Source organism: Solanum stenotomum, chromosome 2 (assembly GCF_019186545.1).
Source record: "Solanum stenotomum isolate F172 chromosome 2, ASM1918654v1, whole genome shotgun sequence".
NCBI classification, from domain to species: domain Eukaryota; kingdom Viridiplantae; phylum Streptophyta; class Magnoliopsida; order Solanales; family Solanaceae; genus Solanum; species Solanum stenotomum.
The window spans coordinates 1,246,763-1,274,759 of record NC_064283.1 but is presented as its reverse complement, the minus strand read 5'-3'; the positions used below and the strand labels follow the sequence as shown (position 1 = coordinate 1,274,759).

The following is a 27,997-nucleotide window of genomic DNA, read 5'->3' as shown; positions in this document are numbered from 1 at the left end:
ATTGAGTTATGTGACCCTTTTCCCAAAAAAACATATTGTAGGAACAATTTTAATGAGTTATGTGACCCTTTTCCCAAAAAAACATATTGTAGGAACAATTTTAAACCATGACCCAAACATAAGGGACTATTTTGTCATTTCCTCAAAACAAGGTGAAAATTCTTCTCTGGCGCCTCAGTTCTGACCCCTTGGGGCTTTTGCTAGTTTTTACAAATTAAAGAATCAAAGAGATTTCTCCAACTTTTTTCAATTGTTTCTCCAGCTATTTGCCTGCAGATCTTCTGAACAAAATGGTAACTTTTTCCTCTTCCCTTTGATCTCACTGAAAATTATTTGGTAGCAGAAATTACAATCTTTTTTGTTTTCAATTTCCATTCAATTTGCTGTTTTCATTTCTCTTCTAGTGTATTGATATTTGATCGTTTGTTTTCAACTGGGTCATTTCGAAAATGGGTAGATCCGTTTTATATTGCTTCAGAACAGGCAAGGAAAGACTCGTTTGGCTAAGTATTATATACCTCTTGAGGAATCCGAGAAGCACAAGGTGGAATATGAGGTATTTTAGTTTTGTTTTGCTTTTTTCTTACTTTGGTTATGTGAATTTGGTGATTTTTGATTATATGGTCAATTTGGATCATGTAGGTTCATCGGTTGGTGGTCAATAGAGATCCCAAATTCACCAACTTTGTTGAGGTAATGAAGTCTGAATTTTTTAATTTCAGTTGATGGAAGCTAGCATTTTTCTGATTAAGCCCTTTTATATCTGTGGAATTGAGTTTAACTTGATCAGCTTGAAATGCAAAAGGCGAAAATGTGATTATCTGTTTTGTTTTCGATCTATAGAACACCTAAGCGAATTTGCTGCAACTGTGCTAAGGCAAAGGGGAGACTCTTTCGCTAGTCTTTAATTTTCTAAAAGTATTAATGTTTAACTATCTTATCGTATTTATCTTCCATTGCATCATAAATACTTGTTATCAAAGGAATAACTTTGTGAAATGATTGAAGGATAGGGAGTGGTGGGGGATTCAAGAACAGTTTATTGTTCAAAATTTAACTTCTGTGTAGAGTAACCTATGTTATGGCTGAGAATGAAATTCTTATTGAGGCATTTCTCCATACCTACATGTTGTTTCCTAATTCAATCTCTTGGCTTTAGAAAACTTAGAGGTTGGAAGAGAGTGGGAGAGTGGAGAGAGGGAAGGATCAAGAAAGAAGAGCCTTTTTCCCTTTTGCTTGTGCATGATAAAAGGATTTGTTTAGAATTATATACCAACCACTTTTTATGCATTCATTCTGGCTTCAATATTGGTGTTATATTCCTGGATCTGATTTCTTAAAGAATCGAAAAATGTCAACCTGCAAAAGGAAACAAAAGATGCATTGTGTTTTAACTTTGTTGGGCAATCATTTCTCATCAGATGCTCCGTGAAGCATAACCAACTATTTAAAAATCCTCAATGACATAAAGTACAAAGCAAGATATCGGAAAGAAGCTCTTTTGTTCCTTAAGTAAGTGATTTATCCTTGGAACTGTAAGGGGGAGGTAAAGCAAAGGAAGTGAGAGAAAACAAGTTTGAGGTTTGAACTTGTGTATATTATATTTTGTAAAATAAGATAGAAAACAACTGAATGTGAATACTAAAAGGGAAATCAATACCTTTTCTGCTGAAACCTCAGCAGAATTGATGAAAGAAGTGAATCTAGCGATTTTTTTTTTTTTTTGATGATGGAGCTGCTTAACTTACTTCAATAATAGGTTGCATGAGATTTACATATCTGGCTGATTCACTATTAATTTTGAGTCTCCACTTCTTTTCAGTTTTTGTGTAGATATGTTCCTTGATAAGTCACTAATAACTAACACCTGCTTGTTATATCCTCTTTGCAGTTCCGTACCCACAAGGTAATATACAGAAGATATGCAGGATTATTTTTCTCACTTTGTGTTGATATCACAGACAATGAATTGGCTTATTTAGAGTCCATCCACTTGTTTGTGGAGATTTTGGATCACTTCTTCAGCAATGTCTGTGAGCTGGATTTGGTTTTCAATTTCCACAAGGTTAGACATTTCTCATCAAACGTTGCTACTTACAGAAGCAGCAAAGTTTATAACATCTTTCTTTCCTGTGATCCCTGTTGTGACACAATGGTCCTTTCATTGGTTGTAAATCAATCAATATTCTCGTTGAATTTTCTAAGATGCCTGTTAAATGTTGCTGTATTTTTCTTTTTATATTTTTGTGCCGGCTCTCCAACTTGGTGCTTGTTGTCAAATCCTTAGCTGAACCTTATAAGTTACATACCTACTTAGTCCTGCAGCTTGGGTTAAGCTCAATTACTTTATATGCCCCTTGGTTCTCCATGAGGCAGCCTTCCCTGTTTGAACATGGTTTTAGGCAGAGATGGAAGGTTATCGAATGAAGTAGAAGAATCAAATTTAATTTCTGTGAAGAAATGGTTTAGTGCAGGATTTACCATGGTTTCAAAGTTAAGATTCTTAAAAGGAAGAAACTGGTGGGTACCATAACAAGTGGTGGTATCCAAGACTTGCTCATTGTCCCACTTGGCTATTAATATAGTAGGATTTCATCTTCCCATCCAACACTTACATCTGTAAATATTATTAGCATCCCGTCCTGAATGAAAACTCAAAGTACTCCCTCCTCATCGCTTGTGATTTTTTACTATTAGAATTTAGTAGTTGATATTTCCTCTCTGTAAATCATAGATCTTCTGATTTTCACAAAACGTAGCTCTAGGGAATTTTATAATAAGCGAGAACTTACGTTTCTCTGGCTGGTGGTAGATCATTCTTTCAACAAAGAATCAGATGGCCAGGAAAAAGTAGTAACGACGTTTTCATGCCTCATCATGTGCACTAACTAAAAATACTGGTTTGCTAGAAATGAAGAAATATGTTTTTCATTAGTAGAGTCAATGGCACCGTTCTTAACTTGTTGTATCATTTATGCTCAATTTTTTCCCTCTGCAGGTATATCTGATATTAGATGAGTTTATTCTTGCTGGGGAGCTCCAGGAAACAAGTAAGAGGGTAAGAAATCTGCTACCCTAATCACCTCTTACCCTCTCCCTCCCTCCCCCAGACGTAGGACCTGTAGCTGGCTAATTTTTTGATCTTTTGATGCTCGCTAGGGCCTGTAGCTGGCCAATTTTTTGATCTTGTGATACTCGCTAGGGCCTGTAGCTGGCCAATTTTTTGGTATTTTGATGCCCGCTCATGCAGGTACAGGCACACATATGTATGTGTGTATATACATTTGTGTATTGACTGACATGTACATGCTAATTTCATGGTGTTAATTTTAAAAAGCTATTTAGCAGTGGTCCAAACTATTTCTGCTGAAGCAGGGTAACTAGATATTAGGTGTTGTTTGTCCCTCAACCATGAGAAGACCAGATGTTCTGGTTTTGTATATATATTCCTTTGCTCTCATTCCTCACACCCTGCCCAATGGAAAAAAGAAGTTGATGCATACTTGATTCGGCCTAAACAACATTTTTTTACACGCCAGGCAATCATCGAGAGAATGGGAGAGTTGGAGAAGCAGGAGTGAAGATTTCCGTGCTTTGCTCAAGAGTCAAAACGAACACTTTCCTTTTCCTTCATCATCTGCACTTCTCTTCCGGCTGGCTGTATTTACTGCATTAGACATTCTGTATCCTGTTGATACTTTCATGTTGATGTGGCCTCATTTAATACAAGATTTGTTCATTCATACATTTAAAGGTTGTTTGCAAGTTTAAATATGAATGTCTCTAGCTTTTCCCAGTTTAAATATGAATATCTTTATCTTTTGTCAACTCCAGAGGCTATATTGTTGTTGAAAGTGGGAAAAAGGGTTATTACAATACGAAATTTCTTTATTTTTACTGGCCATCATACTTTGGGACAACTTATATTTGCCCTTCATTCAGAGGAACCTCCAACTCGAAGTATAATAGAAAGTAATTTTATAGTCAAAATTAGACCTTTTTTTTTTAATTTTTGAGAATTGTAACACGTGAAGCCCACTCAATTCATGTTATAGCTCCATTAAAGTTAGAAGAAGTATTACGAAACAGTTTGCCAAACTGGGGTAACTGCCCCCCAAGTAACAGATAGGAGTAACAAAATTCAGATAGTTTTTGAGTAAAAATAGAGAAAATAAGTTTGACAAATAATATTCCAATTGATTATATTCTTTCTCCCTACCTTTGAACATGTTCAACCTCATTTGTGTAGCCCCCATCACATTGTATTTATCTATTTTATATTCAGAACAATTTTAAAATAATATTTTTTACTTATCTATCAAACACAATAAAATAAGTTTTAAAAAAACACACTTCCCTGAAAATTGCTGAAAGAAATTTAAAGCAGCAGCAAATTTTTTCATTGCCATTCTTCTTGTGTATACTACTACATGTCTTCCAAGTCAATAACCTTCTCAGACACAGATAAACTTTCTTTCCACGGAATCCATCTAGGCGAAAACCAACAACCATTTCTAAAGTTGTTTCTCTATAATTAATTGAAACTGAAACAGAATAAGTAAAGCCAAAAACATCTAATGAGGAACACGAAATTTACTATATCCTCCCTTCTTTTGTGTTCCTTATATTCATGAACAGAATGAACACCTACTCTCATGCATAAGCAAAGAAAAGAATAAATCAATTATGATTTGCAGGAGGTCCGGTCTGATCTTTGGAGATGGCGGCATGGTGCCATGACTCTCAGTATTAACGACGATCATTGCAAAGAAGCTGCAATGAAGGGACACTATTGGGGTAGAGTCCATTTCCGCTTCCTTCCAAGCCAGAAGGGAAACTGTAATATTGTCCTCTGATCCTTGAAGTAGCTCGTGAAGTAGAAATGGACATTAGCTCCTGCTCGTTCAACAAGGGTGGAACATACTTGGAAGAAAGTGCTTCCATGGAGGAAGAAGAAGCTGCCAATTGAGCTTGAGAAGGCACAAAGATAGGCATTGGTCGCCCTGCATTTTGCCAGTCTCGCATTTGTGAGGTAGAGCCTCCACCAAACTTGTACTGAGCAGCGAAATGGGCATTTTGTAGTTCATTCTGCTGCGACATTTGTCTTGGTAAGGCCATAGTAGCTTCTCTTGACGGACAAAATGACGCACCTCCAAGATATGGAGGCAGCAGAACCTGCAACTAGCCACAAAAGAATTGCCTTAATCTTCTAAACAATGTATTTATTAGTAGTCCCACCACAAACTTATTCCTGAATCATTTTATGAATGTGCGGCCCAGTAAAATGCAATAGATGACCAAATTTTACTATAAACACTTCTCGAACATTCCAAAAAAGGAGAAGGGGATCAGAATGAGCTATGGTTCTGGGAGATCTATGTTGGAAGCAGAATAGTGTTATCTAACACATGCTTTGCATATAAATACATAGATATGTATGTGTGGGCAGGTGTCTTAAATAGGCTCATGTATTATAGTCCCTAATAACTGCAGCAGGAACCATGACTGGCATTATGTTGTTTTTGTTTTACTTGTTCCATCCCCAAAGGTCAAGATTTCAGCATGTACCTACGCTGTTCTCATCCTGATACTACACATAAGAGGGGTAAAATAATCTATTTACTTGTGTTCTGTAAAAAACAGTATTTCAGAAGTTGAATTCAATTCAAAGAATATTCAGTATCTTAACAATTATTAAGTCACAAAACTGAGAATCTGACAAACTAGTTATGTTTCAAATGCAGCAAAGTAATTTTAATTAGAAGTCACCTGCTGAGTTGCTGCTGTTGCAGGATTGTAACGATAAGGTGCAGATGAATAACCATTCTGGGGAAGCAAGAAATGCAGGGCGGGATGTTTCTGTGAGGTTACAGGCATTTCAAGGTTATGACCAGCAATAGTAGCACCATTAGTGCCTTTGATCACATAACTTTCAGCTGCCAATGAAAGGAAATCTGCGTTCTGCGAAAGAAAGTGGATTATTATCGTGTATGGATGAAGGATATCACACATTAGTGAAGATAACTAACCTGCTTTGCTAAAGAATTGAACCCAGATGTAGTAGAAGCCTGTTGCTGATCTTGGAGGAGTCTTTGGTGCAAAAGGATTGCATTTCTAACTTCAGTTGGATTCTTCTCAGCAGTAGAGGCAACGTTCCCAGTAGAAACAATTCCATGCATATCATTCACCTTTACAGTTGGGCTGTTCTGAATTATAGGAGGCTCTTGCTTCACTCCATCAGGTGATGAAGACTGAGAAGGATGTGAGGAGACTGTGTCACCTCTCATCGAAGTCTGTATGCCTTTAGTCAGCCGACTTATATAAACATGAGCAGCACACCTCTTAAATGACTTCCTCAAATCAAGTGGAACTTGAGAATCCTGCATAATCAAATCAAATGAGTGTTCCACATAATTGTTCAGAATGGAACAAAGTACATGAGAGTAACTGAAAGCCATATTGAAGTGCTAAAACACCTTCATGGTTGGGAGACAAGATTTTGTAGTTTGAGCTTGAAGATCAGAGCCAGTGCTTCCAATCCAGACAGGAAATTTGCCAATTGGAAACCTATCATTACTCAGTGCATGAGAAACCAAACAATATTTGTAGGCAAGAAAGAGTGCAGTAAGAAATGGGAACTTACTGTGGTGAAGAATCAAGTATGTCGGAACAAGATGACCCTGCTGCAGACAAGCCTGGCCACAACAATGAACCTGATCACCAAAACAACATTTCTGTTAATGTAGATATAAAATGCACATGATTTGGATGACACCGTCTCTGATATATTACAACCAGTCATCAGAAAATTTGAAACTTGCAGGCAATAGTTATACCATTATTCCTCTTCTCCTTGTGTGTGTTTTGTTGGTTGGCTTGATAAGCAACAACCTGAATACAGAACAGTAAGATCAGCATTTATGTCACGTATTAACCAAAGAGTATAGATGTCCAAATGAAACTTACTTGTTGCGATGAAATTTCGAGCTGCTCTGTGTTGATGAATGTATCACATGGGGAAGCATCATGAAATGATTTTGATTTGGCAGCTTCTCCAGCAGAAACAGCTATGTCTGGAAACTGCTTCAAAGCTTCAGCACTGAATTGGGAGCTGTTTGTCCTTATGTCCTGCTCTGTTGTTACAACTACACCATTTATGAAATACATTAGTTCGGCAAATGACCAATTATGGAAGAGACCAACATAGAAACAAAGAACTAACAAGGAGACCTCCACTTGCAATAACAGAAGCCTCAGGTTCCGGTAAGTCCAAAGATTTCACTTCCGGAAGTTGACTATTTATTTTGCTTTCGCTCAAGGTGTCAACGTCTGGGATCATACCAGCCAAAGCATACAAGGTTTCTGCCACTTCCTCTTCATCTTTGGTGATTGGACCATCAAGCTCCTCCTTTATACACCGACTTGAACCACAATGAGTCTGCATTTAAATCTCATTATCATAAACGGAAATTTTCCATTGAACTGCATACCATTCAATTGTTTGATAGAGGAACCACAGAGGCAAAAAGAACTAGTAAAAGGAAAAAGCTGCAAAATTTACAAGTCACTAACCAAATTAAGCTTAGACTTGTTGCCATATTTCCTTAGTGTTTCAGCTCCATCTGACATGCGATTTGCCTTTTTGGAAATCGGCAAAGGTGGAGAGATGAGCTTGCGAATTCTCTTCTTGATAACTACAAGGGGAAAAGGATCCAAGTAAACAACTTATGATCAATTGGAAGTCCAAAGTTTAACTCAAACAAGAACCATTTCACCTAATAAGAGAGTAAAATCAGAAACTTGGCCAGTACAATCACCCAAATTGCAGATTAAGTACTTTTTAATGATTCCAAAGGTATAAAAAGCGAAAGAAGATGAAGAAACATACAGAATCTTCTCATGCTTAAAAAGAAAGAAAAGGTGAAAAGGAATTTACTATAATTTACAAAATAAAGCAATAAGTGACCCACTCCCAAGCACTGGGCTCCAACTAAAACATAACTATTCCAAATAAGATAACAAACATAAGCAAGTCAGTAATTTCCAAATTCAATTCACCATAAAATACAAACCTGAACGAACTTTCCGAGGAACAGAAGCATGATCTACTCCATTACACTCATCAAAAAACTGCAAATCCAAAAGGGCTAATAAATAAACAGACCAATTCCTATTTACAATGTTTTCCAGTATACTTAATTGAGCTAAAATATCAAACCTTTTTGGGAAACTTAAATCGCTTCCGAACAGAAACATTGGGATGAATCTCATCGTTATCATCAGACCTTGAACAACCCATTTCAATGTTGTTCATACTGGATTAGACTTCACCAGCACCACTAAATTTCCCCTCTTCCACTTTCTTCGCAATTATTTCATTTCCTCCCTTACAATCTAAGCATCCAAAGCAAAACCCAGAAATATTATCAGAGAATTTTGTGTGAAAAACAGAAATCACAAGTAAAATCAAAACAAAAAGAAGGATAAAGAGCTGTAACAGATAACCAAAAAAGAACAAAAGAGAGGAGAAAAGGAGGAATACAAGACGACACGCGTTTCTCAGCCTCGCAAACACCAAAATCCACATATACAGATGAATAAGAATAAGAATATATTTGCAGAAACAGACAATAGACGCATTGATGGGTTTTGTTGTTTAGTAACCGTTTGATTTTAATACGAAGACCAAACAATAAAATTCACTTTCACACTTAAGCATTACCGATTCTTGTCCATTTCTGGAAAAACTGCAACAAAATTGAATTGAAAACAATTTTTTTTCCCAGACCCAGCTACAATCAATTCTCTAATCATCAAACAATTTATACAAACAAAAACCTCCAAAATTTCAGAACTTTTGGTAGTGAATCTAAAAAAACCCGAAACAGAAACATTAAAGGCTTTTGGGTTTTACAGTACTGACATTAAAAAAACTCTGAGAATGGTTAAAAAAGGAAGAAGAAAAGTGAATTTGGTCCTTTATGTACAACGAATCGGGTTCTTCTTCACATAATAAAGCCGCTCTCTCACTGTGAGTCTGTCACACTCGTACTCATCAACCCGAAAAAGAAAAAAAGAGAGAGAAAGAGAAAGACAACACACACGCAAAGTACTAAAAAAATAATAATCAACCCCATGTAGAGAAATTACAGTACCATCTCTATTCATCAACAAAACCCCATTAAAACAGATTAACAAATCAGATTACACGGATCAAATGCGCAGTTTCTTCAGAAAAAACAGAATCTCATCACTCTTTCAGATCGAAAAAGCAAAAATTCAAAATGCAGAAAACAAAAAACTCACTCATTTCCATGAAAAACAACAGAGAATCATGAAAAAAATAATCCAGCTTACAATCTGTTGCAACAACTCATAACTGAACAAGAACAAACAAACCAACAAACAAAAAAAAGAAAAAATTTTGATTTACCCAAATAGTAACGATTTAGATATCTGAGAATATTTCTGCTTAACAAACGGAAAAACCGAAGCTTTCGGTTTTTGATTACCCGATTCTCTGAAGATTTCACACAAAAACGATCAGTTACATACTCTGTTTTCTCTCTTTCTTTTGCGTTTTAAAAGGAATATTTTTAATTATTACGTCGTCGCAATATCTACGGACCATACAAACGGGATTTTCGCAGCCGTTGGATCAAAAGTGCCCGAGTCCCACGTGTCGTCTACGTGGCAAATATATTTCTTACCCAAAATGCCAGCGTGTACATGTTCGAATTAATCGGCGATTCATTATGTAGTACTACGGCGATTTAATAATCATTATAAATACTTTTAGGTTGGGCCCCACGTAGGGTAATGATTTTGATTCTCTGGCGCTGGGTGAAAAGGGAGTGCTTCATGAATGATGCGTGAAGTTGAGAGCAATTCGGTTGAAAGGGACTGTGAAAATGACTATTCTAACCTTCGTTCACGATATCAAATGACGAAGATACCCTTCCATTTGAATTTAGAATGTATTCAATAACATTCAATATAAAGAAAGATTTGATTAAGTTATCTTATCTCTTTGTGAATGTGTAATGAATGACTTATATGCTTTTGAAGCTATTAAATAATAGTAACTTCTTCGTGAGCTTTCTTGAAATTATGGATCTTGTTGTAAATTTTTAAGTTTTGAATCGAGAATTTTTAATATGATTTTTAAATTTAAAATAGATTGATTGACGTGATTGTTATGTAAAGTTTTATTATGAAATTTAAGAGCTTTAAGTGAGTTGGGTTTAGTATGTGGACAATACAAATGAACTAAAAGCTTAGTTATATAGTCAAAATATGCACCAACCTAGATCTTAGATATTGATCGATTAAAATAACAATGAAGTAAAATTGAATAGCATACCAAATAATCTTAGTTTTTTTTATAAAAAAAAAATCATAAATAATGTCTCGGATTAATATATGTTTTTTTTACTCAAGTGGGAACAATAGTTAGTCTTTTTTACTATTAACTAGGGTTGTGCCTGGAGTGATAAGTACCCTTCATTCTTAACTAGAGGTCCAGATTTGAGTTTCCCTAGACACGAAGTCGCCTCTGTTAGAAAATGCTTTATCCTGAAATGTACGAATTTTCGGGGTGGATCCTCCAGTCTCCAATGTGAGTACCGACTACCGAGCACCGGAGGATAAACTCTTTGCATTTTATGCTCCTAAGAAACTCACTTTTTTTTCTAAAAAAGAAAAAATAACTTTTAACATGAGTTTTGGGTTAGGATAACTGATCTGGATATACGTATAGGCCCAATACTTCAGCCCAAAACTTAGCCCTTTGACTCTTTACTCTTTAGTGAATGTATTGTTTAGGCCTTTAGGATCCAAATTAAGTCCCGTTCACTGACAGTCTCTGCCGCCGGCTGTCGCTGCTCGCACGTCTTCTTCGTTTTCAGGTGAGTTCCATGATTGTGTCTAATTTTTTTTCCAAAAGGAACAATTGGAAGTTGAATTTTCAACTTGAAAAGAACTGAACTATACACGCCATAATTGAATCCATACTAGTTCGAAGCGTGATTTATGCTAGTTGAAGACGTGATTTGGATTATTATTATTATTATTATTATTATTATTATTATTATTATTATTATCATTTCTCTGTATTTGAAGTTTTTGAACTCAATGTTCTTAGGTTAATTAGATATTTATGAGTCAATTGATTTTTGAATGAACCATTGCATAAAAATCAGATGTCGATGGTTACTTGTTAGGTTAAATAGGTTTCTGCTGCTGATTGTTTTCGTGGATCTTTAGGTTCTATATAGCTGTACTTTGAGATAGAAGGAAGGTGTTTGAGCTATGAAAAGTTCATTCAGCTTGTAAGTTTTTGATTTGCTTCACCTGGAACTAAATTCGAAGCTAGCCTAACTTATTTTTCTGTTTATTTGTCCCTGGGCACGTAAGAAGAAAGTTTGAGTATCTTCTCTTTACAAGAAAATAATGATAATTGCACATGTGACATGAGTTATGTGGCACTTTTGACTACAATTTGGATTTTATGCATGACAGATACTATTGTAGGGCATATAATTTAGTTAGATTCGTTTTTGGTTCTGTTTTGGACTGTTTTTCTTTGAGCCGAGGGTCTACCGGAAACGACCTCTCTACCTCTGAGGTAGGGGTAAGGTTTGCGTGCTCTCTACCTTTGGGTATTTTGTTGTTGTAGATTTGTTTCTAGTGCATATGGTATTACAACAACATATTGAGTGTGTTCCCATAGTGGGGTCTGGGGAGGGCACAGACCTTCCTCTCCCACATGAAGTGCTACAACACTCTGCTACTTACTAGCCTTCTACCCTAGTCCTCGACCTTGAAACCTTCCTATATAGGTCATATCCCTAGTAAGTTGAAGTTGTGCCATGTATGGTCTAAATTCTAATCACCTCCCCCTAGTTCTTTTTTTACCTATCCCTACCTTTCTAACTCCTGTGACCGCCAATATTGCAATTGCACAGTTACCATTTATTCATTGAACAGTGAAATAGCCTTTCCATGAGAAATCTTCGAAACAAAAAACGTGAATTGCTTAAAATCATGGTGAATTCTGATGCACCAAAAGACAAGTATCATGACAAAACTGAGCAGTCACTTAACACTAATGACAGTTACACATGTGACATGGGTATCTTCTGTGGTACTTGAATGAACATTCTTCTAGTTTAAGTAGACATTTAGTCTAAGTTGCTCGGATTCTTCACTCCGTATCGACACGACATGGTGGGATCTGTGTCCGATTTGGTCAACCGATTTTGGGTACTTTGACCAAAATCTATGGGGAATGTCTTGACAGTTTTAATGATTTCTGTAATCAATACAAAAGGTAAGGTGAAATTGAAGAAAATGGAATACCTTTTATATAGAAATTTATATGTCTTTCCTTTTCCTTCCATCTCCTTCCAAGATTCTCCTCAAGTTCTCCACATAATATTGGTTTTATAACTTTATTTTTAGATATTTTAATTATTTTTAGGCGAATCCCTGCACCCGTATCCATTCATAGATCCATATCCCTGAATCTGAAAAATTAGATCACAAAGGATCCAATCTCTGGATCCACACCCGCATTGGACACCCGCACCCGAGTCCGAGCAACTTAGCATTTAATTCTCCTTTCTTCAGATTGTATATTATAAACTTGTTTTGATACTTTGACCCCTCTGACTTTTGAAATTGTTGCTTTTTATGTACTGCAGCTGATATAAGCCCAAAATTGTAGCTTATATTTGGACCAAACTACAAATTGGTTTAAGGTGCTCCCGTCGACAATACACTATTGCAGAGCGAGTGCAGAGGTCTGATATTTCTTGTCCAAGTGTTGACTCAACGCCGAGAGAAGTCACCTTTTTTGGTTTAAAAAACCTCGAAACTGCCCTTTGGCTCATCTTAATGTAACTATTATTGGGACAGAGAAGATAAGAACATTGTTTTTGTGAAATCAGATGTCGACAGCGACATACCCACCACCTCCTCCGTTTTACAGGCTGTACAAGGACTATCTTCAAGACCCCAAGTCTGCTCCGGAACCTCCCCCTCCAATTGAGGGCACCTATGTCCTCTTTGGTAGCAACTACACTGTAAAGTCTCTCATCCATTCCTCTACACCCTTTTGAAATCCACTCCCAAATGGGAAGGGGTGAAAAGTCATGATACCCAATTGCTTACTTGTGCTTAATGTCGATGTATGAATGTATAAGGTGTATTTGAGGCCCATTCAAGTTTCTGGGTACCTCTTTACCTCGAAAGATTTGGTTTTTACTTTAAAGATTGAATCATATTCTCAATTTCATCACTTTGATATACTTTATATTGCTTATGGGGTAAAGGTATGGAGTTGATTCAATGTGCACTTAAAAAAAATACAAAAGAGTAGAGGGGGAAATGTCTGATGCTAAGATGAGGTTCAGTGAGATATTCAATTGGCAATGATTTAGATTTTATCTATTCTGAAATATGAATGAGGTTTCCGTTAACGTTCTCACCTTTATCTTATGTTATCTTGAACTGCAATGCATCAAGAGTATTTTTTCTAGTCACTCCTCTGTGTGCTTGTCTTTCGTGAATTTTGTTTGTCAGTTGTATTGCTGAAATTAAGCTGTTCGTTGTGGTTTGTATTAGATGACTATGTACAAGTTTGCTCATTATTGTTTTTGCCATTGCGGTATGCGCAGACTGATGATGTACTCCCAAACTTGGAAGAGCAGGGCGTGCGTCAATTATACCCAAAAGGGCCTAATGTTGGTAATGTTTGCAGCTATTCTCAAAAAGCCGTATTTGTTCCTACTGTGATATGTAACATGCATTTCTTTTTTGAACATTTATGGTTAAAAGAATATAAGAATGTGGATACACATACAACACATTTGTACCTTATATATCATCCTGCATTTTCGATATGAATCTGCATGGAACATGACACTCGTTTTTGTTTCCTTATCGTAAGTTCCAAGTAAATATCCTCTACAAGGTTAATCTATATGTCCAATCATTTCTGTTCTCTTTTCCCCAAGCCAGTGACCACTGACCAGAATAAAGAATAGGGAAATAGTTATAAAGTTTGAGCCCTTTAGGTTATCCAAAGTCTTAGACAAAAGATAGCAATCAAGTATCCTATGATTGCAAAAGTTAATTGCAGAATCAATTCCATAGTTGAAAGGATGTACCATGATGTCCCCTTTATTGGATGCTGCTGCATATGGGATGCTTCCAGAGATAAATTTAGGTGCTATTTTGTTGCTTCTCAGAAAAAAATATTCATTCTTATTCTGCTGATTCATGTTACAGATTTCAAGAAAGAACTAAGAGCACTTAACAGAGAATTGCAGCTACATATATTGGAGCTTGCTGATGTTCTTGTAGAGCGCCCTTCACAATATGCCAGGAGAGTGGAAGAGATATCTCTGATATTCAAGAACTTGCACCACCTACTCAATTCTCTGCGTCCTCACCAGGTGATCAATTGGTGAATCTGAATGTCCAAATATTTCTGGGTCTGAGCATGGCTATAGAAGATAGATGATCTCAATTATCATTTACCTTTGTTTCTTTCTTTTACAGGCTCGAGCCACACTTATCCATATTCTAGAACTTCAGATACAACGACGTAAACAAGCAATAGAGGATATCAAGCGGTATGATGTGGTTTGCATGTTCTTTTTATCATATATATATTTAGCTTCTTCCTTCATTAGATTTAGATGAAAACTCGTGAGTTTTTTAAATGAGTTCATAGTGTGCTGCAACAAACAGTTGCAAGTGAAAGAATTCAGTTTCCCTTTAAGCTGCTTCAGTCACTTTCAATTATACAGATTATATATGTAATTAGTGTATCAAACTACCTCTCAAAATGAAAAGAGAGATGTATTTACCGTTACTCTAATAATGTGCATAAATTCACAAGTTGTTGGAGTTGAGGCAGACTGTTCAATTCTTTATCTATCTTTTTATCGTGGTTACTATGATTTAAGTCATGATGTTGGTTTCTATTTGCTTGTATAGGAGAAGGGAAGAAGCTCAGAAGCTTCTAAAGGAGGCACTTGGTACCCTTGAGGGACAGTAGCATGCTCTTTAAACTTTACACAGCTGGCAGAGTAAACTTGACGAGTTTCTTGACAATTAGAGTGTCCAGAATGCTTTGAAATTACAGTATAGAAATCATTCAGTCCTAATGTGAAAATTTCTTTATACAGTGACAATGCTTTTATGTGGCCAGTGATATGTCACAATCCAGTGCCAAAAATTTGACGTTTCAGTCATTGAGGCAATACACATGTGTTTATGTATGGTTCGATTAAGGGTGTGTAAAAAGATTTAGGTGATCCATCAAACATGTAACTATTCTGATATTATTTTTATTTCTTAAAAAGTAGTCTCATCACTACTATTGAACATGTGATCTTCCTCATCTTTTGTTGCTGGGCGGTGTGAATAGCTCTTCTAACATCAACATGAATCAACCTTGGAATTTGAATAGGCGTCTTCGCAGATGTTGTTGAGCAAATATTTAAAAGGATTGTGGCGCAAGGTCGACCGTTTGAAAAAGAAAAGTGTACATAGACTACAGTAGAAAGCAGTGTTGATCAGCAGACGCACAGTATCCTAAACAACAACAACAATTACTATGCCTCAGTCCTAAGGTTGAGGATTCACCAAGGGAGCGAAACGGTGGGAGCTCAAGGGAAGGCTTGCAATTTTTTATTCCTGTGACATAACCCAGTAGATCAGCTAACATCACACATCTATTGGCATTCCACATACACCCTTAGACGAAAACCAGATTAACTGGAAAAAACGAGGTAAGTGTACAATCTCGTAGCCAATTCATAGAAAATTCAACATTTTTGCGACAAACTAAAAGAGAATGTTTACGAATTGCAAAAAAGAAAAAGAAAAAAAAACATGGCATTCGAAAGAAAAATTGTGTACAAGGATATTAACAAGTCCAAGAAGCAGATCTTTTCATGGTAGGCTTCATCTGTTTATCTTCTTCAAGTGATATCATACCCAAATGAGATGGATCTTCCAGCATCATTCTAGCTACCAAGTAACCAGCAATGGACCATGTCTGGAACTTACGGGCCTGCTTTCCGATAAATCGACCAAGCTTTCCGTCGTAATACTCTGGCCAGCTATCTTTTAGTAAACGCGATTCAGCTAGTTCAATGGCCCGTCGTGCTATTTGGGGTCGACCAGTCTTGATAGCTGCTGCAGTAAGGAGCCACAGAAGAACTAGACACAAAACCACGCAAAGCAGTGTTAGCATAAACTTATTAAGCTACCAAAAAGTAGACAGATATATTGGTCATCGTGATGTGAGATGAAATAGGAAACTATTGTTAAAAAGATTCAAGTACTTTTGGTGTTATATAAGTAGGAAGAAAGTATAACCTGGCCAAGTTCCACCATTGTGGTAACTCCAACTAGTGTTTTTAGGATCGCATCCTGTTACAATTCTCCATTCATGACCTTCCATAGCGGGATAACAGATTTTCAGCGGCATTTCTCCAACTAGCTCTTGCCATCTTGATTCAACGAGATCCATTATGGCAGAAGCTTGTTCAGGTGTAGCCAAAGATGACAAGATTGAAATACAGTTACCCAAACAAAACCAACGGAAGTCCATGTGAGCAGGACTAACATTTCCGATGAAGTAACCACCACGAGTTGGCATGAAATCAAAAACCCACTCCGGAAGGGAATCTGGCATCACATTAAACTTGTTTACTGCGGTGTGAGAGTACTCTTCCGTTTTGTAGCGGTATATATCATTCAGTTGTTTTATGTCGAGCCAATAGTAACTTCTCATGTGAAAGCTCAAAGCATGAAGGCGTTTAATTATTGCATCACAACACTCTCTGTTTTCTTCGTCGTGTTTAAGGAGAAACAAGGCACATCTTAAGGCCATAAAGAAAAGTGCTTGTATTTCAATGGGATAACCATAGACACCCTGGGAACAATATGAAACAAAGTGCTTATAACATGTGAGTAGTGGATATTTTAAAGAAAGTTGAACTGAAATAATTGAGAATTTTAAGATGTACAAAAATTCATTATGAATATGAGAAAGAGTAGAAGAAGCAGTCTTCTTATTGATCCAGTGTAATCCCACAAGTGGAGTCTGAGGAGGGTAGAGTATACGCAGACCTTACCCCTACCTCGTGAAGGTAGAGAGGTTGTTTCCGAAAGACCCTCAGCTCAAAGTGCAGCATATCAAAGTAATTATGAAAAAGGAGATACAGCAGTGAAGAAAACATGTAAATTAATAAGGAAAGCACTACATAGCACATCGAACTCAAGCGGTAACTGAAACACTAAGAAAACAGATGGTAACAGATATCAAAAGCAAGAAACTACGTGTATACGACTAATACTATGACAGACACACTGCTACCAGACTCCCACCAAGCCTAATCCCGCTGGAAAGCGAGAAAAAGCTCAACTACCTATTTCTTAACTTCTAGCAAAGGATGTGACATCTCAGCAGAACTCCTGTTCGAAGCCTAACTTACCTAAGTCAGAATCAGAACCACTGTCATTATGTAATAAGAAATAGAAAATCAAGCATGTAATAAGTATGTGGGCTAACCAAATCTTGACAGATTATATATATGCATTCGATCAGTTATACCATTCTAGAAGTAACAGTTGATAGCTATCTCAGATCAAGAATAAGAAGAACTGAAAAATCACTGTCGTCATGTAATATTAAGTAGAAAATCAAGCATGTAATAAACAGAATATAAGGCATGACCATAAGTCAGATCTAGTTAAAAAACGATAAAGAGTGGGTAGTAGTACATCAGACTGACCATTCTGCGATCAATCATAGAGCATCCATCAGCACACAGCAGGGTTGGGAATGTATCAAATCCTTCAGAAAGACATAATTCAAGAATCAGCCTTATACCCCTTTGGCATTCTGGCATCTCAGCCAAAGAAGTGTCCCCTGTAGACTTTGTGTATGCACGAAGTAGTATAATCCACCAGAACCCTGAATCAACAGGGGCAACTCTACCAATAGCACTTTCACCGAAATCAGCAGTTATAGTCTCATAGTTCCTAACAGGATCATGAGATACTTTAAAACTTGCAGGCATAACTCCATCCCCCAACTTGAACTGGTCTATCTTCTTCTCCCGAGATTGGAGGCGCAAGGTTTTCAAAAGAAAGTTCTTCACTATATCAGGTTCACCATTCATCAAGAATGCCAAAGCGCTGGGGACAAAATCTCTGACAAAAACCTGGCAAATTTTAAGTCAGCATTGCAAATTGCAAGCAGAATGGTTGTCATGTACATAGAGATCGACGACTATGAAAGGATTTCAGAAAGCTGGGCCCATCAGTAAGCTGGTTTTACCACTGGAGAATATCTAGAATCTGGTTTTAGATCAGAAGCAAAAACGCTCAAAGGTTCATTGGGGCTTTAAGCGCAAATAAGCATGAATAACAAATATGGACAAAGAAAATGATTATTTTTTTTGTGATAAAGTGAAATATCAATTGCTTAGTGTCGCCTCTTCATAAGAGGTTCATTGGCAATGAAAAGTAGTCTTAGAACCTTGCTAACGACACTGAAGCGCACATTAAGCGAGAAAAAGCGCTCGACACATTTTGAGTCCCACTTCATGGCTTAAGTGCGCCTTTGACAACACTGGTTCTACGAAAGTTTTTATGTAAACTATTTGAACAATTTTTGATGAAGTGTAAACTATTTGAACAATTCTGTCAGTCAAGCTCAGCTCATATTCATTGAAATAGCTGGGCCTGCAAACTATACCCCGGCTTCATCTTATCAGTCAACCGTAAACCAATCAATTGCACTGATAACTATAGTGTGGACATAGGAATTCAACATTTTCTGTTTATTACGTAAAGAAACATCTAGTACAACTTTTCAGAGGACATCCGTCAAATCAAGTTCCATTGCAGCACATGATTGACCTGCTTCACGGGATATTAAATCGCAACAAAATACATAAAGACAAACTTGTGTCCATCTAAGAACTAGAACAGTAAGCATTTTACCTGATCATAGTTAAGTTCCTCAGCAGAATTATCTATAGCAGCAATAGTTCCCACAGGTTGATCTCGGAAGTGAACAATAGAACGCCTCAAAGCTTCCCATGCTTCGCCTATTATAGGATGCGGTTCATATCCGAAGGTTGATCTGGGTGTGTGTATGCCGGACCACCTTCCTGGTGAATACACTCCAACCATATTGTCAAAAACACGAGAAGAGTTCTCCGAATTTTTGTATACCTGACGTGGCGGTGAATGAGTCATTGACATTTCGCTGAAAGATCTTTCATCGAACGACCTCTTCCTTTCAATATTAACCTGTCTTGGCCTTTCCAGCAATCTGGCCAAATCTTCCTCGATTTCAAACAAGGATGGAGCAGCTTCCGCTTGTCTTGCATTCCCATTTTGAGACACATCCACAGGGCTAGGCATCTTTCGATACTTCCAAAAGTCCTGGACAATAAGAAATCGAATCCAAAGATCTGCATATCACCAATGAAATAAGAAAACTTTTAAAAATTCGTCCATGTAACAAAAGCTTAGTAAACACAAAGCTATATAGCTCAGACTCTTCAAAAACATCAAACAAGTGTGTGTCGGATCCTCTTTTGGAGGATCCATTGGGCTGCAACAACATTTTTGGAGAGTCCGAGCAACATCGAACGAGAACTTACATAATAAAGAATGCAATCAACTTGTAATAAAGAGTGCAATTAATGCCTCTTAGACTAGGAATACATTAAATTGAAATATATACCAGATCAGAAAATCAACATTTTTTTTCCTTTACAAGCAATATTCACTGTAAGTTTGGTTTAAGTCAACTTGAGCAAAATTAGAGCAAGTTCATTATACATAATTTTAATTAATTATTCATAATCATTAACTTAATCAAACAATCAAAGTCAAACTACTGTTAGATCTTCTTTTTCCTTTATCAATTTACTTATTTCTTTTTAACTCATATTTTGATCAATCTAGCAAAATACTCAAACCACCACAAAATGAAAAATCTCAAATGCAGAAAAACCTTAATATCATCGAAACAAACGGAAAAATGAAAAATTAAGGAACATAGTTTGAACACAAAATAAATAACCTAGGAGCTGGTAATAACAACCTCAAAGCTATCGGCGGCGGCGGCGGCGGCTACGGCGAACTTCAGTGAGATCTAAGGTTTCCGAGGAAGGCACCAACCATGAACTACCAGAAAGACTTCAGGACACAATGGGTCTTTCACTATATACAGTATGTTGGAACTGTGTGAAAAAAATTAACCGGGAAATGAAGGTCAAAAGACAAGTTGACTGGATATACCGGTAAGATTTTGTGCTTGTGACGTATGGGATGGTAACTGACACGTAGGATTGTCTGGGAATATCCGATTAGCAGTTCTGGGGTAATCTCCGACCAAACTTTGTCCGAAAATGGATTAGTTGTAATTGTAAATAGTGATTAAGGAAATTATTGTTGTTGTTGTGAACGATTATTACGATCTTAAGTATGATTAGTGATAACGATTAATCCCAGATCCTCGCGACCTATTAAGTTTTCATTAAAACTACCTTTAGTTTTTTTCTTAAAAAGGATGAAATTATAATTCTTTTTGTCTCAATTTATACTACTCACTTTCCATTCTGATCTGTCTCAAAAAGAATCTGACATTATTATATTTGGTACTCCCTCCGTCCCTATTTACTTGTCCATATTTCCTCTTTTAGATGTCCCTATTTACTTGTTCATTTTGACAAATCAAGAAAGGACAAAAAAAATTTTCCTATTATACCCTCATTTAAACTTCTCCCAACATTGATTAGTTATCTTGAATAAATTTATTTTGGAATCATAATTAATAAGGGCAAAATTGTAACTTCACTATGCTAATCATTGTTGCCTTAATATGTGTGTCATTTCTAAAGTGGACAACTAAATAGGGACGGAGGGAGTAACAATTTTAACTTTAAATTATTTGTTTTAATTTAATGAAATGACTTACAATTACATAAATATAAATAATTTATTTTAAACAGTAAGTTTCAAAAGTTTTTTTTTTCTTCGTAAATTATATGTCAAATCAAATTACCTCACATAAATTGTGATTGAGGGGTAAGAAATAATGGTCAAGAACAAATTAGTCATTTGTTCCTTTTTTTTCTTACTTCAACAATGATGATAGTTGAGGTTGGAAAATAGAATAATTATAGATGGAAAGTGCTTTAATATACATATGGTGATAATTTAGATAAAATAAATAACGTATAGTTGAAATGTGAAAAATTCACGAAAAAATGATAATTCTAGTTTCTACCATTAGCTCAATTATTAATGTTGGAGAATTAATTGATAATTTCTTAGATGGTAATTTTCTTAAACATTTACTACTAAAGAGATTAACTAGAATGTAATTTAAAACATTCTTTATGTAGTTTCTAAGTAATCAGACTTAAACTTCATAGATACTGATGTTAGTAATCTCAACGATTAGATGTGTTAATCGTTCCGTTTTAAAAATCTAGATAAATTAGCCCTTTTTTTCTAATGAAATGATTTTGGTATTCTTTTGCGTGTGAGAGAGAGTTATAACTTTTAAAAACTAGCAAGACAAAGAAACATGAAAAATAATTTAAATATCTACGTAATATAAGATATTAAAATAGAAAAATCATGTAACTTTCTTTTTCGTTTAATTTTGATATTTTTATTCATTTTTTGTGCTTATTTCCATGCTTTATATTGCTACCTACTCCTTTGTCCCATTTATTTTTGTTGTTATTCTTCTTGCTTTGTTTTCAACGATAAGATTAATTTAGTCATTTCATTACTTCGATTTGCATGAATCTTCCCTCCTTTAAATATATGGTACAAAAATTAATTAATTATACCAAGTTGATTTTCTTTATTATTTATTTAAGCGACCAATCCAACTTAGTTGAAAAATTGTATTGATGTGAAAGCTGACTTAATATATCCTACGTGTAATTAGGTGTCATTTGGACGGCGATGCTGATTTTTACAACGTGTTATTACCTGAATATGAAGTTATATTAATTAATTAGTAAAAGATTAATGTTAAGTAATGCAAATCCTATTTTTGATGCCAACAGATAATGTTGATGTATCTATTTCAAATTAGACCACCCTGTAAAGATATTACCCCACACCAACGTACCCATGTTTCACTTAATATATATTATCGTGGGAAACAAAAGACTTAAATAAACGTAAAGACTTTTGATATACTAGTCTTTAATTATCTCTCTTTCTATCTGAATCGAGATCGGCTATAAATTTTCTTATATATATAATCAATTTTTTTTACAATGACATTATTTGTTTGGATATCTTTTTAATTGCTATAGTGAAATGATGTAATAGAAAACATATCACATAACATAATATAAAAGTCAGTTTTTAAGAAAACTTGACAATTATAAATTTATAACTAGTAAAATATTGTTATAGGTGATGATTATTATAAGAATATCTTGTGTTATGCATAAGCGGATTAGAAATTACTCGGCATATCCTCGTAAGAAATTACTATTCATCTTTGATTTTTGCATGCGCTGTGAAAAGAAGAAGAAGAAGGTGCAATTGAGTTTACAGGCTAGGAGAATGACATATGTGACTAATCTAATATGCATAATATAACATGTTGTTAGTTGAATAGGTTTGTTATTACTCATTATTCACATGTCACAGACGTTTGTATTTATAGTTTTGAAATCATAATAATTCGATATGATTTCCAAGTAACCTAACATGACATATGTGTTGAGTGTAACAAGAAGCCATATCTTTGTCATGATTTTCATGTTACGACTTTAAAATATATCATTTATAACTTTGAAATCATAGAAAGATGTATTATGAGTAAAAACGAATAAATAAAGGTAAGTTACTAAAAAAAAATGAAATAAGTTCAAATAAAGTACCACAAGTTAAAAAAATTAAAATCATGATGATTTTATATGATTTACGAGTTATTAAATATAATAATTTGATTGAATATAACGAAGTCATATTATATGGAACGTAGTTAGATTGCAGACTATATTGTATCACGATTCGTGTATGATACAAACAGCGCAAAAGGAAGCAAGCCCAAGCCCAAACCGTAAGTTCAGGCCCAAGCCTCTGACTCCTACGCTGTAATTGTGTTCGTTTCAGATATCATAAAGAGTGCTGTATTTGACCGTTGAGAAAATTTTCGAAACTCAACGGTTCTACGCTCCATTGCGCTCTCATTCTCTTTCAAACTCTAAAAAATTCTTCAATCTGCAATGGCGAAGTCCAGAAAACCAAAAAGTTCTTCGGATAGAGAAAAATGGAACAAAGTGTTCAACGCTTTAGTTCACATGTTGAAATCACAGCAGACGCAGCTTGAATCCCTTGCAAAAGAGAGAATGATACTTGAAGATCGGATAAAATTACAGAATGATCGATGGGTATCTGATATTGATAGATTTCAAGAACAAATTTATGAGGTTACTTTGATTTTCTTCTTGAATTTTGCATTTTTACTTTACTTAGGGTTTTGATTCGTTGGAATTTTAGGGATTTTTGGTATAATTGGGGTATTTTTTTTTTTTTTGGAAATTGGGTTTGCAGATGAGGAAAAAATTTACAATTCAAGAGATGGAGCGCATGCTTGAGGTTGCGAAATCGGAGTTCGTTGTTGGTTTGAAGCAACGAGATGTTGCCGTGTTCCAAAGAAAGTTCGGTGCGTTACATTTGAAAAAAAGAAACTTTTCCTTGCCCTAAGCTTTGTTTGGTTTATCTGATATTGGAGGATATCATGGAAATTTGATCAAATTGCGTATCTTTATTTCCTGACTCACTTAGTTTAAAATCAGGTAGGAAGTAAATTTCTTATTGAGATGGACAGGGGGGGAGCCCAGTGGGAGCATGGGGTTTCACGAATGTGTTAGAATTATTTTTTATGCATATATAGCATATGTTGAATCTCCTAGGCTTCTTTGTGTGTTTACTCCTTCGTACTTTGAACTCCCTGAGTAAAAGTTCTGGCTCCGCGCCACTAGCTATGTAGAGTTCAAAGATGGTAACTTTCACTTTAAAGTTGCCCTTTTTTTTTTCCGTACTTGATAACAATGATGCAATTTCGTGATTACTGCCTTTGATAACTTTTATGAGCCTTATTTTGCCTCTAGTTTGTGCTGGGTTTTAACCACAAAGTACAGTGTCACTGCCTAAACTATGGTGCCTGTTTAAGACAATCAATTTGATAGTGGAGCTTGAACATACAATTTCTTTACTTATTCAATATGGCTATCTCAATAAACTTTTACGAACCCAACTCTGAGTAAAGTTGCATAAAATGATTATTATTTTCTTTTAATAACTTAGAAATCCTAGAGGACTAGTGGTTCTCGTGTCATATAAATTGAGAGGGAATAGAAACAGTTATGTGTTAGGACTAGTGGTGCATGTGTCATATAAGTTGGAGTGGAATAGAAACAGTTACATGTCAGGGCTTCTATCAGTCCACCCTATTTCCCGCTAGATAAGTTAAATTCTTTCAACACACTTTTATGAACCCAGCACTGAAATAAAGTACGTCGCAGCACTTCATTCAATTTGCTGAAGTCTATAAAGGTCCCCAAGAAAGCTGAATGGCATACAATCCCCTGATTATTTGCTAACTTTCTCCTTCTACAAACCATGGCTTTAAGTCGTTAACCCAAATAATATAGAGAAGGAAAAGGAGTCTAGGACAGAGAAGTTATGGTCTTTTATGGCGTTCATTCGTGTTTTTTTTTTCCTGTCATGTGAGGGAGTGAGGGATGGAAGGAAGGAAGGAGAAAATTAAAGGGAAGAGACCTTAGGGTGGGGGCTTTGACATGAATGGTTGAATTCTCAATCTGAGACTGGAAAAAGGGCATGTTACTTCTTTTGTTTTCTCTAGTTGACTCACTTTCTTGGACTGACTCACTTTCACTTGTACACATTTCAACTCTAAAATTTTCTCTTTGCAACTCATCTCAGGGCACACTAAACGTTCTTTTCGCGTATCTTCAAGCTTGTCTAAGTGGATCATTTAAATTAGTAAGAATGGAGTTCTGCGTGTTAATCAAAAAATTATGCAACCACATATCGATACACACTTGAACACACTTCTTTATGTATAAAGTTATCAATTCAGTTCCAATTTAATTTCTAATGACCCTTAAGCGGTCTTCTTTTTTAATCGGTTTTTTCAAGACCAATGAAACCAAAAGCAAAATAGAAAAATTTATAGTAACTATTTTTTATTGCAAGAGGCTATTTTAGATGTTTTTACTCTTGAAAGATAGATGTCTCCCCATCCCAGGGTATCAGTAGACCTTAATTGTTCAAGGATAGTCGATAGACATGATATTTTAAGTTATTTCATCCCAGCATGCAATTTGAGAACTTACTTACTTTTCACCTAAAATGTGCAGAAAATGCAGATAGTGAACTGGCTGACTTCAGAGAATGGTTTGACTACCTCTCTCAGAAATGCTCTGAACCAAATGTATGTTGTTTCAATTGCCTTTTCTTTTATGAATTTCGTTTCTCATTTCTTTTCTGAGTTTTTAGTTTATTATTTGCGCTAGTAATCATTGAAAAACTAGAAGATAAGATGTATGAATATTCATTTGATCCACAGGAACCAAGGGCAGCAACAAATGAAAAGTCAGAGACAAGAAAAAAGGCTTGGGAAGATGAGGTGAGAAGGCTTAAAACAGAAAATGAGAAGCTTACTTCAGAGAAAAATTCTGAGATATCTGCCCTCTTGGCAGAAAAGGATTTTATTTGGAACCAGTTCAACAAACTGGAGCACGACATGACTGAGCAATTGAGGAGAAAATGTACTGAGCTAGAGCATGCAAATGGTAAAATACAGGCATTTACGAGGAACATTGAGGAATTACAATTGTCCAACGCTAGTAAGGATAATACAATTGCAACATTAAGAAGTCAATTGGATAATACAACTGCAACATTGAGAAGTCAAATGGCCAAATTGGAATCTGACTCTGTCACTAAGAGTGGAGAGATATCCAAACTTTCTACTGAACTAGCGTTGCTAAAGAAGTGTGGAAGTGCCTCTGTCACTCCCGTGCTGCGTCGCTCCACAACTGGATCAGGACCTTCGAAGTTGGGAGGCACGTCCCGTGGAACAGATCAGAAGTATCTAACTATCAAAGTAGAAAAACAATCTTCACAAGCCCTTGAAAAGGTACCCTTGTCTTAACTTTAGAAGAAACTATTCTGCAGCTGTCCTTTTCCTGTTACATAATTTGTCCGTGTTAATGTTGTTGTTAATGTTCTTCTTTGAGGTATCTCGCCTAGTAGTTAAGTAAATTGGTTATGCACCTCCACAATTATTTGATCTCATTTCAAGAGCATGTCAGTATGTCAGAGAAATATGTTATGGCTTATGCTATATGTTGCTCAGATCCTTCAAAAATGCCGCCAGACATGTTTTTGATCCTCCAACACGATTATAGTGGCATTTTTAGAAAATCCGAACAACATAGGTCTGTTATGTAAGCTGATAGATATTTGGTTTTTGTAGGGACAGAGAAGTTCCAAACGAAAAGCTGGTAATAGTATCTTGGGTGCTCCAAATCTCTTCACATCCTCATTTAAGGTACCTAAATTAAAAATGTCATCTCCCTGTGTGACATGACCTCGTCACCAGAACTTCGGCTTGTATCTATATTACATGATAAATTTTAGGTACATACGTTCATTTATTGGATCTTGATCATCATCTGTACTGACCCTTGGATCTTGGTTCTTCAAGCTATGTGACAGTAAATTGTAGTCAGTACTAGATGTTTGATATTGTATACTAGAGAGATGTCTGTGTAAGTTGTAACTAATTTGTTGCGAGATTTCATTGAACTTGGAGTCTGACTAATCAGTAAATGAGGATCAGTTATTTGATTTGTGCATTTTTCTGGTTTTATAGTTGCACTATTCACGCATTTTTCTGGTTTTATAGTTACACTTTTCACTTCCGTTGTGGACTCGTGTCGGATTCTCCATAAATACTGAATTTATCTGCGTGTTGCGTGTGTGTTAATAACTTTAAAATGATCCTTTTTTCCTAAAAGAAAATAACAGTTGGGATAATAGAGAAATTTTCGCAAAAGCTAAATTCAGTAAATTGACGAAATTTCAATCAGATAATGAACAAGATATATCACAGCAGTTCATGACTTGTTTTTACTATACGTCATAGAACACTTTTTTGCTAAAACCCAAACGCTATATTGCTAATTTTGGTATGGCTTGTTTTTACCACCCCCTAAAGTAGGGGTGGGCGTAAAAATGGAAGTTTTCGTAGAATTAGTCGAGGTGACAGATATTGTAGAATTAGTCGAGGTGCATGAAAGACGGCCTAGGCACCACGGTGATCAGTAATAAAGGCCGAAAACACTCATGATATTGACAAAAAATATAAAAAAAATCGACCGGGCATAAATTTAATTTTCGTATGATAACATGCCACAAGTTATGCTTACAAGGTATAACAAGCTTGACCCACACATTTTTCTTAAATGAGCATTTACGAATCATAATATAACACAAATTATATCTTACCAGGCAGAACAAGTTTGACCAACACTTTTTTATGAAGTGAATAATAGAGGCAAAAATTAAATATCATCATATTTGAGAAAAAAAATTAAAGACCATATATTATCAATATGCAGATAAGATTATTAGAAGATAAAAATAAACTAACATTAAACAATACATTCATAACAATCCATATATTATCACTCACTGCATAACGATTCATATATTATATTACCTCAGAAAACCAAATATTACCTCTCTAAATATTATCTAAAGAAATGAAAAACAGTTCCATCCTAATCATACTAATCCTAATATATACCTAATCCTAATTCCACCCAATACTTTCGACACAAAGTATAACAACATACATGAAAACTACTATACAAGCAAA

General features: G+C 35.6%; 5 protein-coding genes across 12 annotated transcripts; 3 read left to right on the top strand and 2 right to left on the bottom strand.

The window, feature by feature from the left end:
• Positions 1-137: 137 nt before the first annotated feature.
• On the top strand, positions 138-3,828 carry LOC125856498 (AP-2 complex subunit sigma). The gene is made up of 6 exons (XM_049536058.1): positions 138-293; positions 458-556; positions 643-693; positions 1,892-2,065; positions 2,999-3,058; positions 3,540-3,828. The coding sequence occupies exons 1-6, from the start codon at positions 291-293 to the stop codon at positions 3,579-3,581; spliced, it is 429 nt and encodes a 142-aa protein (XP_049392015.1). The 5' UTR covers positions 138-290; the 3' UTR covers positions 3,582-3,828.
• Positions 3,829-4,384: 556 nt separating this feature from the next.
• Positions 4,385-9,568, bottom strand: LOC125855567 (uncharacterized). 6 transcript variants are annotated; one of them, XM_049535301.1, is made up of 12 exons: positions 9,434-9,568; positions 8,219-8,394; positions 8,073-8,130; positions 7,573-7,694; positions 7,231-7,438; positions 6,967-7,145; positions 6,837-6,891; positions 6,644-6,713; positions 6,477-6,567; positions 6,030-6,380; positions 5,770-5,961; positions 4,385-5,181 (listed from the first exon to the last, which is right to left on the bottom strand). In XM_049535301.1, the coding sequence occupies exons 2-12, from the start codon at positions 8,312-8,314 to the stop codon at positions 4,750-4,752; spliced, it is 1,854 nt and encodes a 617-aa protein (XP_049391258.1). In that variant the 5' UTR covers positions 8,315-8,394; positions 9,434-9,568; the 3' UTR covers positions 4,385-4,749. The 6 variants fall into 6 exon arrangements, with proteins under 6 accessions (XP_049391258.1, XP_049391259.1, XP_049391257.1 ...); XM_049535302.1 differs by lacking the exon at positions 9,434-9,568 and adding an exon at positions 8,723-8,737; XM_049535300.1 differs by lacking the exon at positions 9,434-9,568 and adding an exon at positions 8,543-8,656.
• A 1,254-nt stretch (positions 9,569-10,822) lies between these two features.
• LOC125856799 (mediator of RNA polymerase II transcription subunit 7a-like) lies at positions 10,823-15,400 on the top strand. 2 transcript variants are annotated; one of them, XM_049536429.1, is made up of 7 exons: positions 10,863-10,907; positions 12,705-13,085; positions 13,680-13,749; positions 14,293-14,459; positions 14,566-14,639; positions 15,007-15,079; positions 15,254-15,400. In XM_049536429.1, exons 2-6 carry the CDS (start codon positions 12,951-12,953, stop codon positions 15,065-15,067), a joined length of 507 nt encoding a protein of 168 aa, XP_049392386.1. In that variant the 5' UTR covers positions 10,863-10,907; positions 12,705-12,950; the 3' UTR covers positions 15,068-15,079; positions 15,254-15,400. The 2 variants fall into 2 exon arrangements, with proteins under 2 accessions (XP_049392385.1, XP_049392386.1); XM_049536428.1 differs by having other exon boundaries at positions 10,823-10,907; positions 15,007-15,400.
• Positions 15,401-15,805: 405 nt separating this feature from the next.
• On the bottom strand, positions 15,806-20,513 carry LOC125854431 (probable alkaline/neutral invertase D). 2 transcript variants are annotated; one of them, XM_049533974.1, is made up of 5 exons: positions 20,147-20,513; positions 19,033-19,508; positions 17,817-18,248; positions 16,396-16,954; positions 15,806-16,236 (listed from the first exon to the last, which is right to left on the bottom strand). In XM_049533974.1, the coding sequence occupies exons 2-5, from the start codon at positions 19,456-19,458 to the stop codon at positions 15,941-15,943; spliced, it is 1,713 nt and encodes a 570-aa protein (XP_049389931.1). In that variant the 5' UTR covers positions 19,459-19,508; positions 20,147-20,513; the 3' UTR covers positions 15,806-15,940. The 2 variants fall into 2 exon arrangements, with proteins under 2 accessions (XP_049389931.1, XP_049389932.1); XM_049533975.1 differs by having other exon boundaries at positions 20,126-20,213.
• A 2,708-nt stretch (positions 20,514-23,221) lies between these two features.
• LOC125855193 (uncharacterized) lies at positions 23,222-26,965 on the top strand. Its single transcript, XM_049534878.1, has 5 exons — positions 23,222-23,513; positions 23,638-23,749; positions 25,470-25,543; positions 25,679-26,251; positions 26,591-26,965. Exons 1-5 carry the CDS (start codon positions 23,310-23,312, stop codon positions 26,702-26,704), a joined length of 1,077 nt encoding a protein of 358 aa, XP_049390835.1. The 5' UTR covers positions 23,222-23,309; the 3' UTR covers positions 26,705-26,965.
• The last annotated feature ends 1,032 nt before the right edge of the window (positions 26,966-27,997 follow it).